This window comes from Equus przewalskii, chromosome 10, assembly GCF_037783145.1.
Source record: "Equus przewalskii isolate Varuska chromosome 10, EquPr2, whole genome shotgun sequence".
Lineage (NCBI taxonomy): Eukaryota > Metazoa > Chordata > Mammalia > Perissodactyla > Equidae > Equus > Equus przewalskii.
In genome coordinates, this window is record NC_091840.1 from 40910798 (window position 1) to 40927972 (window position 17175).

At 50.9% G+C, this 17175-nt stretch overlaps 1 protein-coding gene across 3 annotated transcripts in view; it reads right to left on the bottom strand.

The window, feature by feature from the left end:
- Positions 1-17175, bottom strand: part of RAB11FIP4 (RAB11 family interacting protein 4) — a 117583-nt gene that overhangs the window by 79573 nt on the left and 20835 nt on the right. For 2 of the 3 annotated variants that reach the window (XM_070562616.1, XM_070562615.1), the window contains exons 2-3: positions 3731-3818; positions 1916-2004 (exon numbers count right to left, since the gene is read on the bottom strand). In XM_070562616.1, coding sequence (XP_070418717.1) covers positions 1916-2004; positions 3731-3737 — 96 coding nt within the window. In that variant the 5' untranslated portion in view covers positions 3738-3818. Of the gene's footprint in view, positions 1-1915; positions 2005-3730; positions 3819-15178; positions 15335-17175 lie in introns of those variants that run through there. The other variant, XM_070562617.1, reaches the window with a different exon arrangement.

Below are 17175 nucleotides of genomic sequence, written 5' to 3' on the forward strand. Positions count from 1 at the left end.
GGGCACAGCATCCTGAAGGGAAGCCACCTGACCTGACCTTGGAGGTCCTGGCCCCACACCTAGGGCTGGCTTTGGTCTCTGCCACCTTTGAGCCTTGGCCTTCTCCAACACTGTTTTTCTGGGCAGCCCTCAGCATCACGGCCTCTGTACGGACTCCCCCTCACCCAATCCCAGCCCTGAGCCCACCACCCAGCGGGATCCCAAGAGGGGTGCCATTGGCCAAAGTGACCTCTGCAGTCCTGGGCCTCCTTCAGATATAGAAGAAGCTCAGGTTTGGGGTCCAGATGGGACACCAACCAGAGGTGGAGGAGAGGTTCTGGAGCTGGCCCAGAAGGGAAACCAAGATCATCCGTCTCTAGCTCTGGGGTGTCTGGGCCAGAAGGGACCTCAGAGACGGTCAATACACATCTTAACCTGTTTTTCTCTGTAGGATGAAGCTGCAAGTGTTTGGAAAAATAGTTCAAAGTTTTATAACAAAGAAACCATTAGCTGATGACAACAGTGAAGCAGAGCCATGGGGACCATGCTCTCTGTCCAGTTCCTGGCCCTGAGCTCTTAGAATGTCCCGAGCGATGGGAGCGCCACTTGTTATTTAAGGGGGCCTCTTCCAGACACACCTGAGTTCATGCTAATGAGGTGACTCAGGGTAGGGACGCCAGAGACCAAGATGGGGCGGGTCACCAGAAAACCAAACAGTGATTAGAAGGGGGGAACTTCCAGCCCCACCCACCCTCACCTCCAGGAGGAGAGAGGGGCTGGAGATTGGTTATAAAAACTCTTTTTTTTTAAATCTTGTTTTTTTTTTTTTACTAGTTTTTTGTTTTTGTTTGTTTTTGAGAAAGATTAGCCCTGAGCTAACATCTGCTGCCAATCCTCCTCTTTTTGCTGAGGAAGCCTGGCCCTGAGCTAACATCTATGCCCATCTTCCTCTACTTTCTATGTGGGACGCCTACCACAGCATGGCTTGCCAAACGGTGCCATGTCCACACCCGGGATCGAACCAGTGAACCCAGGGCGGCCGAGGCGGAACATGCGCATTTAAGCGCTGCGCCACCAGGTTGGCCCCTGGTTATAAAAACTCTTGAACAAAGAGATGGAGAGCTTCAGGGCTGGAAGCACACTGCTGCGCTGGGAAGGCCGGGCCCCTGGAAAGGACTCGGGGTCTCTGTGCCAACCCCCTGCCCCCACTTAGCTCCATGCAGCCTTCCCATTCGGCTGTTCTTGACTTGTATCCTTTATAATAAACCAATAATTGCAAATATTCTCCTGAATTCTCTGCACTGTTCTAGTGAATTATTGAACCTGGGGGCGGGTCGCGGGAATCCCCACATTTGCAGTGGGCCTGGCAGAAGTGCAGGTAGCCTGGGCATCCCATTTGCGTCTGCCCCCAAGTGCGGGCAGTCTTATGGCACTGAGTCCTCGATCCTGGGGTCTGAACTAACTCTGGGTGGTTAGTGTCAAAACTGAACTGAATTGCAGGACACCGCAATGATGCTGGAGAATTGGGGCATTGGGGAACTGGTCGTTGTTTTGGAAAAAAACACACCCAGATCTGTTGGCTCAGTGGGTTATGGCACAGGAGGAAAAAAAATTGTATTCTTGCCTGCTGTTGACCTAAAGCCTGTCACTTTCCCTCTCTGGGCTCAGTTTCTCCTTGGGATCATAGAGGGGGAGTCAAGGTCTTCTGTGAGGACCCTCAGCTCCCACACTCTCTGCTGTGGCTTCCCAAGGGGCTTTGCAGCTCTGGTTCCAAAGACTATCTCTTGACTTTGCAGCCAGAGGGTCCTCAGACGGGGCTCTGGGGCCTGCCAGACACCAAAAGGGGGAGCAAAGGCAGGAAGACCAGGACAGGGTGGGCCGCAGGGCTGTCCCCATCCCTGCAGAGGAGGGGCTGCCTGCAGCCGACCCCTCTTACCTGCTCCACGCAGTCTGGGATCTCGGGTGCACAGGGCAGCGTCCCGGCGCTCTCCACGGACAGCACGTCCTTCAGTAGCTCCTCACAGCCTGTGGACAGACAGACAGACGGTGCGTCAGAGCCTCAGCCCAGCATGGCAGCTTCGCTCCTGATGGCTGGGCCCGGGGCAGGAAAAGCTGCCGGGGGCAGCCAGCTGATGGTTCAAAGGTGAGATGGAGCACGCAGGCGCTGGAGAGGCCAGTCCAGGGCTCTGCGGATGAGGCTGACACAGGTCCTCGCCCTCCAGATGTTCTCCTACCGAGACTCTCTCCAACAGGGAACATACGGAAAAGGGACTCCTAAATGCCCAGGGCGGGCTGGGGGCAAAGGGAATCAAGGAGGCCTTCCTGGAGGAAGGGCTAGAAGACAACAATCCCTGCCTGCCTCACAGGGACTCCAATGCACCCATACCCCTGAGGCTGAGGCCCTCCTCAGCCCTGCAAACTCCAGAAAATCTAGGATAGGGCCCCCCCTCACCTTAGGAGACAGGGGGACTCACTTACACAGGTGGCCTCCCTCCCCAGTCCCTGAGCAAATGCCTCCACATCATGTCAGACACAGGAGGTCAAACCTGCGCAGTGCCTGGCATAGGCCCATGACAGGGACAGTTATGGTGGCCCTGGAGAGTCAAACAACTGCATTCAGAAACCTTTCCCAGGGGGCCGGCCCGAAGGTGCAGTGGTTAAGTGCGCACGTTCCGCTTTGGCAGCCCAGGGTTCGCCCATTTGGATCCTGGGCGTGGACATGGCACCACTTGGCAAGCCATGCTGTGGTGGCGTCCCACACATAACGTAGATGAAGATGGGCACGGATGTTAGCTTAGGGCCAGTCTTCCTCAGCAAAAAGAAGAGGATTGGCAGTAGTTAGCTCAGGGCTAATCTTCCTCAAAAAAAGAAAAAAGAAAGCTTTCCTGGGGGCCTGCTGGGTGCGGCCCCCTTTCTCTTCCCCTCTCACTTCTAGTGTGGTAACTGCTTCCTTACCCCCCTCCCAGGGCTCTGACGAACCCCACAGAGGATCCATGTGGACCTGACCCACTCTGACAGCAGACACGGCTTCCCTCCCAGGTCACGGGACGTACCTCAGGACGTAAACTGTCCTCTCCAGGGCCAAGGGGAGACCTAAGCCACTTTCTTGAGACAAACAGTTGAGTGGTGAGCAAGAGGGGTCACCCTCGGGTTCCTGGGGGTCTCTCACAACTGGGTTGTGATAGGGGACAACAGAGAGGGATTGTATATTGTCCCCTTAAAGCGGGGGACAGAGAGGAAAGGAAGGACTTAGGGGAGCTTAGAGGAGGACAGAAGGTAGGGAACAAAGGAAGGAAGCTTGGAAGGTGGGGGGGAGGGTGCCCAGGTTTGCCCAGAAGTGTCCCGGTTTTAAAGTTTCCTGGGGAACCTCTCAGGAGCCGGGTCATCCTAGAGGGACAGGACGTCCTTCAGGAGACGAGGGAGAGCGAGAGGAAAGCAAGCAGAGGGGGACAGACGCGGGGAGGGCAGAGAGGACCGTCGCGCTGTCCAGCACGCCTGGCTCTGGGTGGCGGACTCCACGGCAGAGGTTCAGAGACACCCAACACCTCCATGGCTGGGGCAGCTGCGGGAGCCCAAGACTCTGCCCCTCGGCCCGAGTGGGGAGCCGGGGCGGAGCCCACTTCTGGAACCCATCCCAGGCTCCTGGGACCCCCAGAGGGAGGAGTCGGAGCTGAAACCCAAGTCATGCAGCGTCCCCAGCTGAACAGGATCCTGAGAGCCCCTAAGACCCTCCCCACCAAGAAGACCTCACCTTTCATGGCGAACACCCCTCGGCAAAAGTCCTTGAAGTTGATTCTCCCCAGGTGGTTGGGATCCAAATATTTCACAAGTTTTTCCACCTGTGGGAAGGCAGGAAGGACAGGTGTGAGGCCCCCAGAGATGCCCCAGGGGATTCCTGGAGCTGGGTGGAGGGAGGGCCCGTCAACGGAGCCAAGGGGATGCCAGCAGTGCCCTCCTAGCCCCCTCCGCTCTCAACCTGGGGTGAGCACCAGCCTCAGACAGCAGTGGGGCCGACTCACTCTCCTGGGGTCACCAGACTGCACGAGTGCAGAAAAGCAAAACCAACACGGCAGGGCTCAGAAGACGGGTTTGTCGGGCCGAGCTTCGTCCCCAAGTCCTTCCCACAAAGACTGGCGTGAGGAAAGTGAAGGCTCTGATTCTTTAACTTAGTGGCTTCTTTCCAAAATAATACACACTCATCGGGGCTGACCTGGTGGCATCGTGGTTAAGTTCACACGCTCCACTTTGGCACCCCGGGGTCTGTAGGTTCAGACCCTGGGCACGGACCTACATACCGCTCATCAAGCCATGCTGTGGTGGTGTCCCACGTACAAAGTAGAGGAAGATAGGCACAGATGTTAGCACAGTGACAGCCTTCCTCACAATAATAATAATACACATTCATTGCAGAGACTCTCGAAAAGAGAATGAATCAAAACCCCACCCTTTCCCACTCTTCTTTTCTTTTTTTTTTTTTGAGAAAGATTAGCCCTGAGCTAAGTACTGCCAGTCCTCCGCTTTTTGCTGAGGAAGACTGGCCCTGAGCTAACATCTGTGCCCATCTTCCTCTCCTTTATATGTGGGACGCCTACCACAGCATGGTGCACCAAGTAGTGCCATGTCTGCACCCGGGATCCAAACCAGTGAACCCTGGGCCACCAAGAAGCGGAACGTGCGAACTTAACCGCTGTACCACCAGACCGGCCCTTCTTTTCTTTAAAACACATAATTTTAACCACTTTTAAAAAATATTTTATAGTTCTGAGAGATTCTTGGTCAAATTCCCCTTTGTCTTCAAGGAGGAAATAATTATGTAACATTTGTATACATTATTTAAAAATTGTAAATTACAAATCAAATAAGATTTAAGGCAAAGCAGTCACCGTCGGATAGTGGCTTACATCTACAGAGCTTTGTAGGAGGGGAAGACAGTGGGGCGGGGGGGGGGGGGGAGTGTATTTCTTGATCTGAGGGCTGGCTGCACGGTCAAAGCTCACTGAGCTGTCTGTCCACTTGCGGTGGGTGTACTTTCCTGTTGTATTTCTACCTTATACTTCAATAAAAAGTGTTTTAAAAAATAGTAAATAAGGTTTAGCCCAAAGGAGTCCGCAATTCCTGATGGTGGGGAAGTTCTCCCCTCAATAACCATAGAGCAGAAACACGCCGCCCCGGTACCACCCACGTGTTTAGTGCTTACGAAATCTTCTGCACAGTAGCTATACCACGACAGACTCAGCCACCCTTAAGAGTTGGGCATTTTGGTTATTTACAACTGTTTGCTATTACGACTCATCTGTGGGGATTTCTCCAGCTGTGTGGATGACCAGTCCACTCCCCAGCCTCTCAGATCCTTGACTTCCTGGTTGCCAGTGACCTTGCTCCCACATCCCACCTCAGCCACCAAGTCCCTTGTCCACACTGAGGATCAGTCATCACCATCGCTTGTCCCACCTCCAGTATCACTCACTTAAACGTCTCACTCCCTGACACGTCCTTCCTCCCTTCCCGCCCACTGCATAGTCCTCAGCGTCCCTGGGACTGCGCCCTCTCCCCCATACCCACTCCATACCTGAATGCCATATCCCAAAGCTGCCTTCTTTTCCACACCACCCCTGAGATCTCGCCTGGTCCAGCCATCATCATCTCCTTCCCTGTCTATGCAGGTCTCCTAATTCATCTACCCTCTTCCACCGTCAGCCCCCTCCAATTCAGCCTCCACTCTAAGTGGATGAGGTCACCACTTCCCTGCATAAAACTTTCCAGTGACTGTCCACTATACTTAGGATAAAATCCAAATGCTGTGACGTGGCCTACAAGGCCCTATACGATCTGGCCCCTCCAGCCCCATCGCCTTCCGCTGTTTCTGTCACTCAATGCATGCCAGCCATACTGGCCTTCAGTGAGTTCCTCAAGAAAACCAAGTTCTTTTCTGCCTGAGGGCCTTTGCACATGCTGTTCTCTACATCGCAAATGCTTGTCTTCCCCATTCATTACCTGGCAACATCTACTCATCCTTCAGGTCTCTGATTGTACCTGTATTAAATGTTTCTCCTCTAGACAAGCCTCCTGATCACTCCCATCTAATTAGGGTCCACCCTACTGTTATCCTGTCTTGTAGCATTCTATACTTTTCCTTCAAACCATTTGTTGCAATGTGTAATTATATGTTTATGAGATAATTTTATCAATTTGTATCTTCCCCTCTAGAAAGTAAGCTCCCTGAGGGCAAGAATTATGTCTGTTTTGATCACCACTGTATACTTGGTAGCTCCCACCATGACTGGCACATAATAGAATCTTCACAAATAATTGCTGAATAAACAAATACAAAACACCTAAGTTTTTTTTTTTTTTTTTAAAGATTTTATCTTTTTCCTTTTTTTCCCCAAAGCTCCCTGGTACATAGTTGTATATTCTTAGCTGTGGGTCCCTCCAGCCGTGGCATGTGGGACGCTGCCTCAGTGTGGCTTGACAAGTGGTGCCATGTCCGTGCCCAGGATTCGAGCTGAGGAAACACTGGGCCGCCTGCAGTGGAGGACGCGAACTTAACCACTCGGCCATGGGCCGGCCCCCAAAACACCTAAGTTTTTAAGGCTTTTGATTACAGTTGCCAAATTGTTCTCTGTAAAGATGTCTTAATTTCGTCTTCAATCAGAGCAACTTCAGCTTGTGAGCACTGGGTATTTTTTGCTAGTTTTTAGCAGTGGCCAATTTTGTAGGGACTATCTTTTCTAATTAATTGGAGCCATTTTTTCCCCTGAAATTTCTCACACAGGAAATTCAGTTTCTTGACATTTCTCCCAGAAGCCCTCTTCTGAATCAGCCTGTAACTTATCAGCAGCCCCTCCCCAGCACACACAGAAGCACGCATTCAGGCATTCATTCACTTATTCATTTGACAAGCAACCACTGAGCACTTCCGACGTGCTGGGCGCTCTGCTGGGGGCTGCGGGCTGGGGGCTGATGACTAACCACACAGAGTCACACGGACACACGTGCACACATCCTCACACACTCTTCGTCAGGCACGTCCCCCTCCCCCTGGTAAACACCATCAGTACCGAGTCTGGCAAGGATGAGCTCTTTCTCACACTCCTCTGGGCTGGCTTGCAGGCGGGGGATATGAAAGCACTTTGGGAAGTGTAGAGCACAGCACGGGGGGGGGAAAAAGATTACGTCACTGCCGTCACATCAATATGCCACGGCAGATGCTCTCCAGCCCACACCGCCCCCAGATGCTTGAAGCCTAAGCCGTGTAGGGGGATTCATCTATTCGTAAGGACCATGTTTCCCACGTGCTCATACTTTTCCAGCCTAGCAGCTGCAGCAGGGGCTGAAGCCCTTGTCACTGCCAGTGGCTTGGCATCACGGGGACGTGCCCAGCTGGCTTTGGAAGATGGCAGTGAGCGAGGGGAGACCCTATCATAGGCATCTCTCCTTCCTCCCTGAGCTTGGTGGCTCTGCGCTTGTCCCTCTATTCCAGCTGACCCTGCTTCTCCACTCCGCTGTGAGCCTGGGGGTACCGAGTGGGCATCTCTCCGTGACTCCCCAGACCTGGTACCTAGTGGGCTCTTAGGAAAGGCCGGAGGAGTTCCAGTGAAGGAGGAAGGCGGCTTTCTGCCAGCTCCTGCCCCAGTACAGCCTCCGCAGCGTAGCAGCTGCCCCTCCCCGCACCAAGGCAGCCTCTGACGCTGCCAGGCAACAATGCGGCTTCTGAGAATGGCGATGCCCAGGTGCTACCCGCAGGGCTGCCAGAAGCCCACCCACCACCCCAGCGGGCATCCCACTTCCTCTCCCCCTGCCCTTTCATCGCTGGCATTGCAGGGAGTCTATGAATGCAGGGCTGAGCTGGGGCACCTGGTACCCGCCAGCCTCCCCACACTCACCCCTACAGTCCTCTTCAGAGTTGGAGCTATGCCTTAATGATCTCTGATGCAGGTCAAGGCAGAGTCGCCACTGGGTGTCGAATGGCTGATGCCAACCTCAGATGCGTGTAAGAGGCAGCAGGCTGTGGGGAGTCCATATGTCCTGGGGCTGGGAGACTGGTGGGGCCAGGCTGTCCGGCCCCCTGCCTCCAGGGAAAGGCAGCCTGGAGCAGAGGTGTGGGGCTGTTTGATCACAGGCAGATAGACGGGGGCCTGACGGCCACTGCAAAGTCCCTGGAACCCCCAGGGGTACACTCCGCTGACCCAGCCCTTCCTCTTATAGACGGGGAATCCCAGGCCCAGCGAGGGGAGGGGCTCACTCAAGGTCACACAGCGAGTTCATCAAATCATCTCCATACGTGGTGTTCATGACGAACTGGGGCCACAGGTGCAGGGGCCCACCCGGTGGTGCACCCACCACGCCTGGCCAGGCTGCCCTGGGAGCTCCACGTGGCTCCCAGGCCAGGACTGATGGGCACACTGGGCCTGGCAGGCCTCAGGAGCAGCTGTTGTCATTGAAGCACACACAGCTGGACTGCTGAGCTGGCTGCCAGGGAAACGGGCTGTTTTACTATCGGTAAAATATTGCTCTCTCCTTGTTTGGGCCAATTACCAGGCTTCCCCATCTATTTCTGTTGCCTTTCTCTTCAGGCTGATTTTTTATCCCTCATTCCCCTGGGTTGCATCTCTTCTGGCTCAGACCAGGTGATGTTTGGAGCTTCGCCGCTGCCGCTCTCCAATTATCACCAGCCAACGTCCCTGAGCCTGTGCCCAGGCACCCACGCCCCCCTAATTTCGAGATCTGCAGGCCAGATGGACTCCAGCAGCCATTCGCCTCTCTGGGCCTCAGCTGCCTTATCTGAACAGGGGAGAGCAGCCGGCTCGGTCTGCAGGTGAAGCGCCTGCCGCCCGCTAGCCATCAGAGTTTAGTCAAGCCCACGCTCGGTGCCTCTTCCTTTGCGCCAGGCCCCTTCTCAGCTCTCCACACATAGGAATTCGTGGAATACTCACAACTACCTCAGAAGCAGATACTATGATTATTCCCATTGAATAGGTGAGGAGACTGAGGCTCAGAAAGGCCGGGTCATTCAGGGTGAAGGTTACACAGCCAGTAAGAGGCAGAGCTGGAATCTGAACACAGGCAGCCTCGCTCCAGACTCATGCTCTTTACTAAGAATTATTATTATTTCTACTAAAATAATTATAATCACTAGTCTCATTATCACAAGTTTGGGGGCTGGCTCTGACCAGAGAAAGAATACATTTGTATTCCGCTCTCTTTTCGCACAGAAAAACTAGCTACAAAGAACCTTTGCTGAAGAATTTGAATATTTAAAGGAAAAAGCATAATTTCAAATGTTGTGTTGCTGAAGCAGAGGTCTCCAGTTAGCATCCCAAACACAGATGATAGACAGACCGAAAGTTTTCTTTTTTTTTTAAAGATTGGCCCCGAGCTAACACCTGTTGCCAATCTTCCTTTTTTTTTTTTTCCTTCTTCTTCTCCCCAAAGCCCCCCTGGTACATAGTCGTGTATTTTTAGTTGTGGGTCCTTCTAGTTGTGGCATGGGGGATGCCACCTCAGCATGGTTTGATGAGCTGTGCCATGTCCGTGCCCAGGATCCAAACCAGCGAAACCCTGGGCCACCGAAGCAGAGCGAGTGAACCTAATGACTCGGCCACAGTGCCAGCCCCTAAAGTTTTTAAATTAGATACCAAGATCAAAAACCAAGGAAGGCATCTGGTTTGGGTTAAGAAGGAATCGTTATACTACACTCTATTTCTTCCACTGACTATAATTAAAAACTCTGGACAGAATATATTAAGCAGCTATATGAGGACTCTGAAAAGTAAATAGTAGCAGGCAAATTGGGAGGAAAATTAAACCATGAAATAAAAACCAACAATGACAACAAATCTCGAAGATGAAGATGGTGGTGGTAAGTCTCCTGATTTCTTTTTTCCTCACACATTTTCCCGCCTAGACTGAGGTAGCCCAAACCCCGGAACTGCGCAGCAGGTGTCAACAGGAAAAGCTCCAAAAGAAACACTCTCTTTTTGATGGGAGGCCAGGAGAGGAGGCCCCTTTGGGACGGAGAGTGAAAGGAATGCTGTTTTACATTTTTTAAAATCCCTTTCCCAGCCCCACCCCAAGGCAAACCCCAGCCTCAGAGCTGAGTGGGGCAGCAGCAACAGCAGCCAGGTGGGCACCTAAAACTGAGAGAAGAAAAATCTCTGTGGAAAGAGAAACTGGGAAAGGGGGTCCCTGTGGCCAAAGCACGGGAGGAGGGGGACTTCCTGTTATTCTTTTCTCTCTTGTTCCTCTCACCACTGCATCCTGCATGTCCACCAGTCACGGGAGACGCGTAACAGCACAGGGAGGCCAAAGCCTCAGGCTTCTAACCAAAGGACCAGGTGAAGGAGCCCCTGGGAGCTGGAAGGCAGGGAGGACCTCACAGAGGGGAGGGGTCTCGAGAAGAGGATCCCATAAGTCGTGTTTGAAGTCCTGGGCCCACTCCTGAGCTGCACGTACATGGAACTAACCCCAAATAGCTTATCACAGGCTGTGAGAACTCAATGACAGTGTAGACAGTGGACAGACTGGCCCTGGGAGAGTGCGCATTCAAGGTGGATCCAAACAACGTTTCACAGGCTTTGATGTCGGAACTACAGCTCAGAGGTCGGGTTGGGATCTGAGGCTTCAGCCTAACTCGGCTGATTTTCAGATTAAAAAAACAAACAAAATTTTGTATTCTTCAGAGGATTTTAACAGGACCCAAAGTTTCATAATATAATATTCAAAATGTGCAGCACACAATCCAAAATTCCTTGAAATACAATGAAACAGGAAAAGCCCAACAATGAACAAGGGAAAAGACAATTAAAAATAGCAGCCCCCAGATGACCCAGATGCTATCATTCATAGATAAAGACTTTAAAGCAGTCCTTATAAGCACGTCCCATGAAAGAAGGGTGAATACGCTTGAAACAAATGCAAATACAGAAATTCTCAGCAGAGAACAGAAGCTATAAAAAAGAACTGAGTGGAAATTTTAGAACCGAAAAATACAATAACTGACATAAGTAAATTCACTGCATGGGATCAATAGCAGAATGGAGACGACAGAAAAAACAGTTAATGATCTTGAAGACAGAACAATAGAAATTATCTAGTCTGAACAAGGAAAATTACCAAGGATTAAGAGGAACATTACATAAAAGGGCCACCTCATTAATAAGATAGAAGAATTCGAAAGTGAGTGCACCTGAAAACAGAGCTTCAAACACACGGGGAGCAAAAACTAACAGAACTGAGAGGAGAAAGAGACGATTTGACTATTGCGGTTAGAGATTTCAACACTTCTCTCCAGTAATCGAGAGAACTAGTTAGATGGAAAGTCAACAAGGATATAAAAGAGCTGAACAACGCTATTAACCAGCTTAACCTAACTGACATTTATAGAACTCTTTATTTATAATAGTAGAATACACCTTCTTTTCACGTGCACATGGAACATTCACCAAGATAGATAATATTCTGAGCCCATTAAACAAAACTTAACAAGTTTAAAAGAACTGAAATCACACAAAGTGTGTGCTCTGACCATAATGCAATTAAACTAAAAGTCAATAACAGAAAGATACCTGAGAAATTCTCAAATATTTGAAAATTAAACAACACGTCTAAATAATCCGTCGGTCAAAGGGGAAGTCTCAAAGGAAATTAAAAATATTTGAAATTAAATGAAAATAAAAACACAACATAAAATTCAAACCCAAAGCAAGAATAGGGAAAGAAATTATAAAGAGCAGAAATTTAAAAATTGAAAACAGAAAAACAGTACAGAAAAATCAATGAAACCCAAATATGGTTCCTTGAAAAGATTATATGGATGCACCTCTAGCCAAACTGACAAAGAAAGGAGAGAAGATACAAATTACCAATATCAGAAACAAAAGCAGATATCACTACGGTCTTACAGACTTTAAAAGGTTAAGTACAGAGGATTTTTAGGGCAGTGAAAACACTCTGTATGATATTGTAATGACGGATACATGTCATCATACATTTGTGCAAACATAGAATGTACAACACCAAGAGTGAAGCCTAATGTAAACTATGGACAGCGGGTGATCATGACGTGTCAATGTAGGTTCATCGTTGGTACAAAAGGTACCATTCTGGTGAGTGATGCTGATAATGGGAGAGGCTATGCATGTGTCAGGGAGGGGATATACGAAAAATCTCTGTACCTCCCTCTCAATTTTGTTGCAAACTTAAAACTGCTCTAAAAAAAAAGTCTTTTTTAAAAAAAGGTTAATAAGGGAACACTATAAACACCTCTCTGCACAAAATTTCTAAAACTTAGATGAAGTGGACCAATTCTTTGAAAGACACAAACTACCAAAGTTCACACAAGAAGGGATCATCTGAATTGTACCGTAACAACTAAAGAAATTAATTTCAGTTTAAATCTTTCCAAAAAAGAAAACTTCAGGTCCAAATTGTTTCACCAAACATTTACAATAGATACACGTAGATTTTACACATTCTCTTCCAGAAGATAGAAGAGAAGGGAGCACTTCTCAACTCATTTAATGAGGCTAGCATAACCCTGATGCTAAAGGAAGACAAAAGCAGTATAAGAAAACTACAGACCAATATCCTTCATAGGCATAGATGCAATGATCCTTAACAAAATATTGGAAAAAATATATACATATTATTTATTTATGAATAATTCAACATGGCCATGACCAAGTGGGATCATCCACCAACGCAGGTTCAACATTTGTAATCTAAAGATGACTAAAGAAGGGGCAGGCCCCATGGCATACTGGTTGAGTTTGGCACGCTCTGCTTCAGTGGCCCAAGTTCACGGGTTTGGATCCCAGGTACCGACCTACACCACTCATCAGCCACGCTGTGGCGGTATCCCACATATAAAGTGGAGGAAGACTGGCACAGATGTTAGCTCAGGGCTAATCTTCCTCAGCAAAAAAATAAATAAAGATGACTAAAGAAGAAAAACCACATGCTCATCTTCATAGAGACAGACAAAGCAACTGACAAAACTGAACATCCATTCATGATAAAAACTCTCAGCAAAGTCAGAATAGAAGAGAACTTCCTTATCCTTCCTTGTCTTAAAGAAATGAGAACAAATTCACATAAAAACACTGTACACAAATGTCTAAAACAGCATTATACACAATTGCCCAAACCTGGAACCACCCCAGTGTCCCCCGCTAGACGAGCGGACAGGTAACTATTCTGTTGAGGGCTAATACTCAACAATGTGGATGAACCTCAAAGGCCTTGTGCTGAGGGAAAGAAGCTAGTCTCAAAAGGTTACAAACAATCACTCCATCGATGTGGAAAAGGCAAAACTATGACAATAAAGAACAGGTCAGTGGTTGCCAAGGGTAAGGGGGAGAGAGAAGAGTTTGAACACAAAGGGGCAGCAGGAGGGAATTTTGGGGTGAACTGTCCTGTACCCCGATTGGGGTGATGGCTACAGGAATCTAGACAGATGTTAAAAATCATGGAATCACATGTCCCCTCTCCCCGCTAAAAAGTGAATATTACTGTATGTAAAGCGAAAATTTCTTTAAATCAAGGAAACTGCACGCACAAACTAGGATCTCTGGCTTTTCTTGAGGATTTGGCAACACTGGGCCCACGTCCTCTACCGCAGCAATGGGCCACAGCTGTGTTACCACGTGCTCTTTAGATGGGCATGTGCTCTCTCCCCAGTTCACCATGGTAACCCCCAAACCCCAAGCTCCCCACCTCTAGCCCCACCCAGGCTGTTTCCCTTTGTGGGGGATCAGAATTGGCCATCCCAAAATGTGTCTCTTTGGCTTGATTATTATTATTTTTTTGGTGAGGAGGATTGTTCCCAAGCTAACATCTGTGCCCATCTTCCTCTATTTTGTATGTGGGACGCTGCCACAGCATGGCTTGATGAGCAGTCTGTAGGTCCACGCCTGGGATCTGAATCCCGCAAACCCCAGGCTACTGAAGTGGAGCATGTGAACTTAACCACTTCACCACCAGGCTGGCCCACGGTTTGATTATTTTTAAAGACAAAAGGTTGGAGGAAACTTTGACCTTCAACTACCTGCCTAAAAGAATTCAAGCTCGAAGGCCTTTCTGAGGACAGGCCATCACCATGGGTAACTCTGGGTGTGGCCCCTTTTCATCCAAGTTCTCTCTCTCAGGTCACGTTGTATATAGATGGCCCAGCAAACACTTGTTTATCCAACATCTGCTTTTCCATCTGCATGTGAATGTCCTTTCTTCCCTTTGAAGATCAAAACCACTACCCCCAACACCCTCCTTCATCCTGAGCTGAAGATGGTATTTAAGATGGTGGCTTTCGCCATTTTGGTGAGTTACTCAATTTTCCTGGGTTTCTCCCATGTATATGTGTTATTAAACTTTGTCTAATTTTCTCCTGTTATTCTGTCTCATGTCAATTTAATTCTTCGACCAGCCAGAAGGACCTCGAGGGGAGAGGAATAGTTCTTCCTCCCCGACACCTTCCTGGCCCCCGTGGACATCTGAGTGGCATGTCCTGCTACCCTAGGCAGAGACCAGGCTTGGCTGGGCACCTGAAGTTTCTAATCCTGCAAAAAAGAGTTCCAGGGCTTGGCTTGGGGAAGGGCAGAGTGAAAACTCCCCAACTTCAAAAAGCAGCTACAATGGAAGACGCACAGGTAAGGAGGGGAGAGGGGGGCCAACCAGGAGAACGGGAGTCAGGGTTCCTCAAGACTCCCATGGCAGGCCAGGAAGGGCCTTCAAGACGGCACCCGCTCGGTTCTGGCAGGAGCTGTTCAGCGCTGTGCTGTCCTCTGCTGCCCCAGACCAATGAAAGCTCCACCCCAAACATGGAGCCTCGATTGCCTCTGAAGAGACCCCTGGAGGAGGCGAGGCAGTTGCTAGAGGTGAAAGCCCTGTCCTAAGCTCCAGGGACACCTGTGGGGACATTAGGGTATGGAACATGGGATGGGGGCATCGTGCATCCCAGGACTAGCAGGACAGGCTTGTGCTGGCAGGGGGATGGTGGGGAAGGGCTCTGCAGGCAGCCAGAGGGAGCTGGGGAGGGGACAGGGACTCCAGCCAAGGCAAGTGGTCTGGGGTGGCAGGGGGCAAGGTGGGGAGGGGGAGGGCGGGTAGGAAGACGGGGTGTCATCAAGATGTGAGGCCAGAGAGAGAGGGCACAGAGGCTGAAGGAGAGCTTAGAAGCCATGCTGAGGTGGCTGCACTTTACCCTGAAGGTCTGGACTGCAGGTCTGGAGGCAGTGACAGCAGCGATACAGAACAATGACAAGTACGCCGCTGCCCCTAAAGAGCTCTCGGTGGTGTGGGCATCATCTTGAGCACTTCTCAAGTCTCACTCCTCCCGACAGCTCTGTGAAAGAGCTGGGTCATTCCCACCTCACAGCACAAGACCCAGAATCCAGACTGCCCCCAGCTCTGTGAGCCCCTCCACTCACCACCCCGGGGGCCCCTGCCTCCCCAGGGGCTCAGGGCCACATGCTCAGAGCTGGTTGTTTATCCACTTTCCCAGGCAGCCCAGCTGCCCTCAGGGCACACAATGGGCCCTGTATTCTGGAGCCCCCACCCCCAGTCCCGAGGGACAAAGGGCACAGAGGTGGAGGGGGAGACAGCCACTGGCCCTCTCCATTAACCCTCCAGAGGGGACAAGAGGAGAGAAGAGGGAAGTCAGGCAAGAGCTTCAGCAAAATGAGCTGGAGACAAGGGGCTCCACAGGGCGTCCTGCCAGTCCCACACCCTGGCCCAGCCGACCACCCCACCCTCCAGAAGCCTGCTCCCCTCCCTGTGCAGGGCTGCCCCATGGACCCAGTCAGACTTGCCCTGAGTGGACCGCAGCTGGATGGGGAAGAGCATTGTTGTGGAAGGTGCCCCGAGGAGTCACGAGCCGAGGGCCCAGGGTCAGCCTCACGCTTTGTGGCACCCAGTGCAAAATGGACACGCCAAGCCACTTGTTTGAAAGTTATTCAGAATTTCAGGATGGTGACTGTAGAGCATTAAACGCGTGTGACTGCACAGGTCACGTGCCAATAAAGCTGGATCTGCCTGAGCTTCAGCATGTACTCACGGTGTGACCTTGGGCAAGTACTGCTCCCTCTCTGGGCCTCAGTTTCCCTTTCTCTAATGTGCTCCTGAGAGGCTCACAGCACAACTGTGAGGATCAAATGAGACGACAGCTGAGTAAAGCACATCATGGACTGTTGTGCCACAGAAGTGTCCGTGCAAACAAGCATCAAGAGGGACGGCAGGACCTGCGGGAGGGCCTCAGCCCCGGAAGGAACAGGCAGAGGGAGGGTGTGGCTGCATGTGGCCACGGGCGTGGAGGTGATCAAGTCGGGTGGGCTCCAAGCCCCTTTGTGAGTCTCAGCGATGCTGTGTTGCCTTGGCCCTCAGTCCAGTCCCAGTTCTGCCATCAGTGGCCTCACTGAGTGGTCTTGGGGAGACCCTTCTCCTCTCCAGGCCTCGGTGTCCCCATTTGGAAAAGAGGGCATCGGATGACATTAACACTGAAGGTCTCTTCCAGCTCTGAAGTCTGTCTGATTGTAATGTTCTCCCAGGGATGTCTGGGCTGGGCACGGGGTTGGGAGGAGGAGGAGAAAGAAACCAGGGTAGAGAAACAGACGGCAGTAAAGGGCTGGGAGGCAAATGGCCATCCAACATGGCTTCACTAGACCAGGGAGATAAATGGCTTGGGGACTCTGAAGTGTGACCTGGGCTCAACCTGTCCAAGCCTTTTACTTTCCCACTTCTATAAAGCCAAGAAATAACGACATGGACTGAAGCAAATCCTGCTGGTCACCACGAAGCTGCCCCGCCCCTCTCCTCCTTCCATGTTGGTTAGCCCGGATATGGCTGAGACGCCCACCTCCTATTGGACCAGGTGCCTCAGGGCACCTCAGCCCCAGGGCCTGAGTCCTGATTGGCCCAAGCCAGTCAGGTGGGCTCATCCCCCTTGCCAGCGATTGGTTTAGGCAAAAGCATGCTGTACATTTCTGGCCAATGAGACATGAGAAAACATTTGCAGGAGTCTTCTCCGCAGGGAGAGGTTTTCTCTGATGATGGGGAAAAAAAGACAACCCACAGGAAGCGCTGGCCGCCCTTCTTGCCCTCCTGGGGAGCTCACACCGTCCTGGGCCTACATGGGGAAGCTGAAGGGAAGGCCCTGGTCCTGGAGGATGCCTCTGAGTCCCTGAAGGAAGCAGCCCTGGGAAA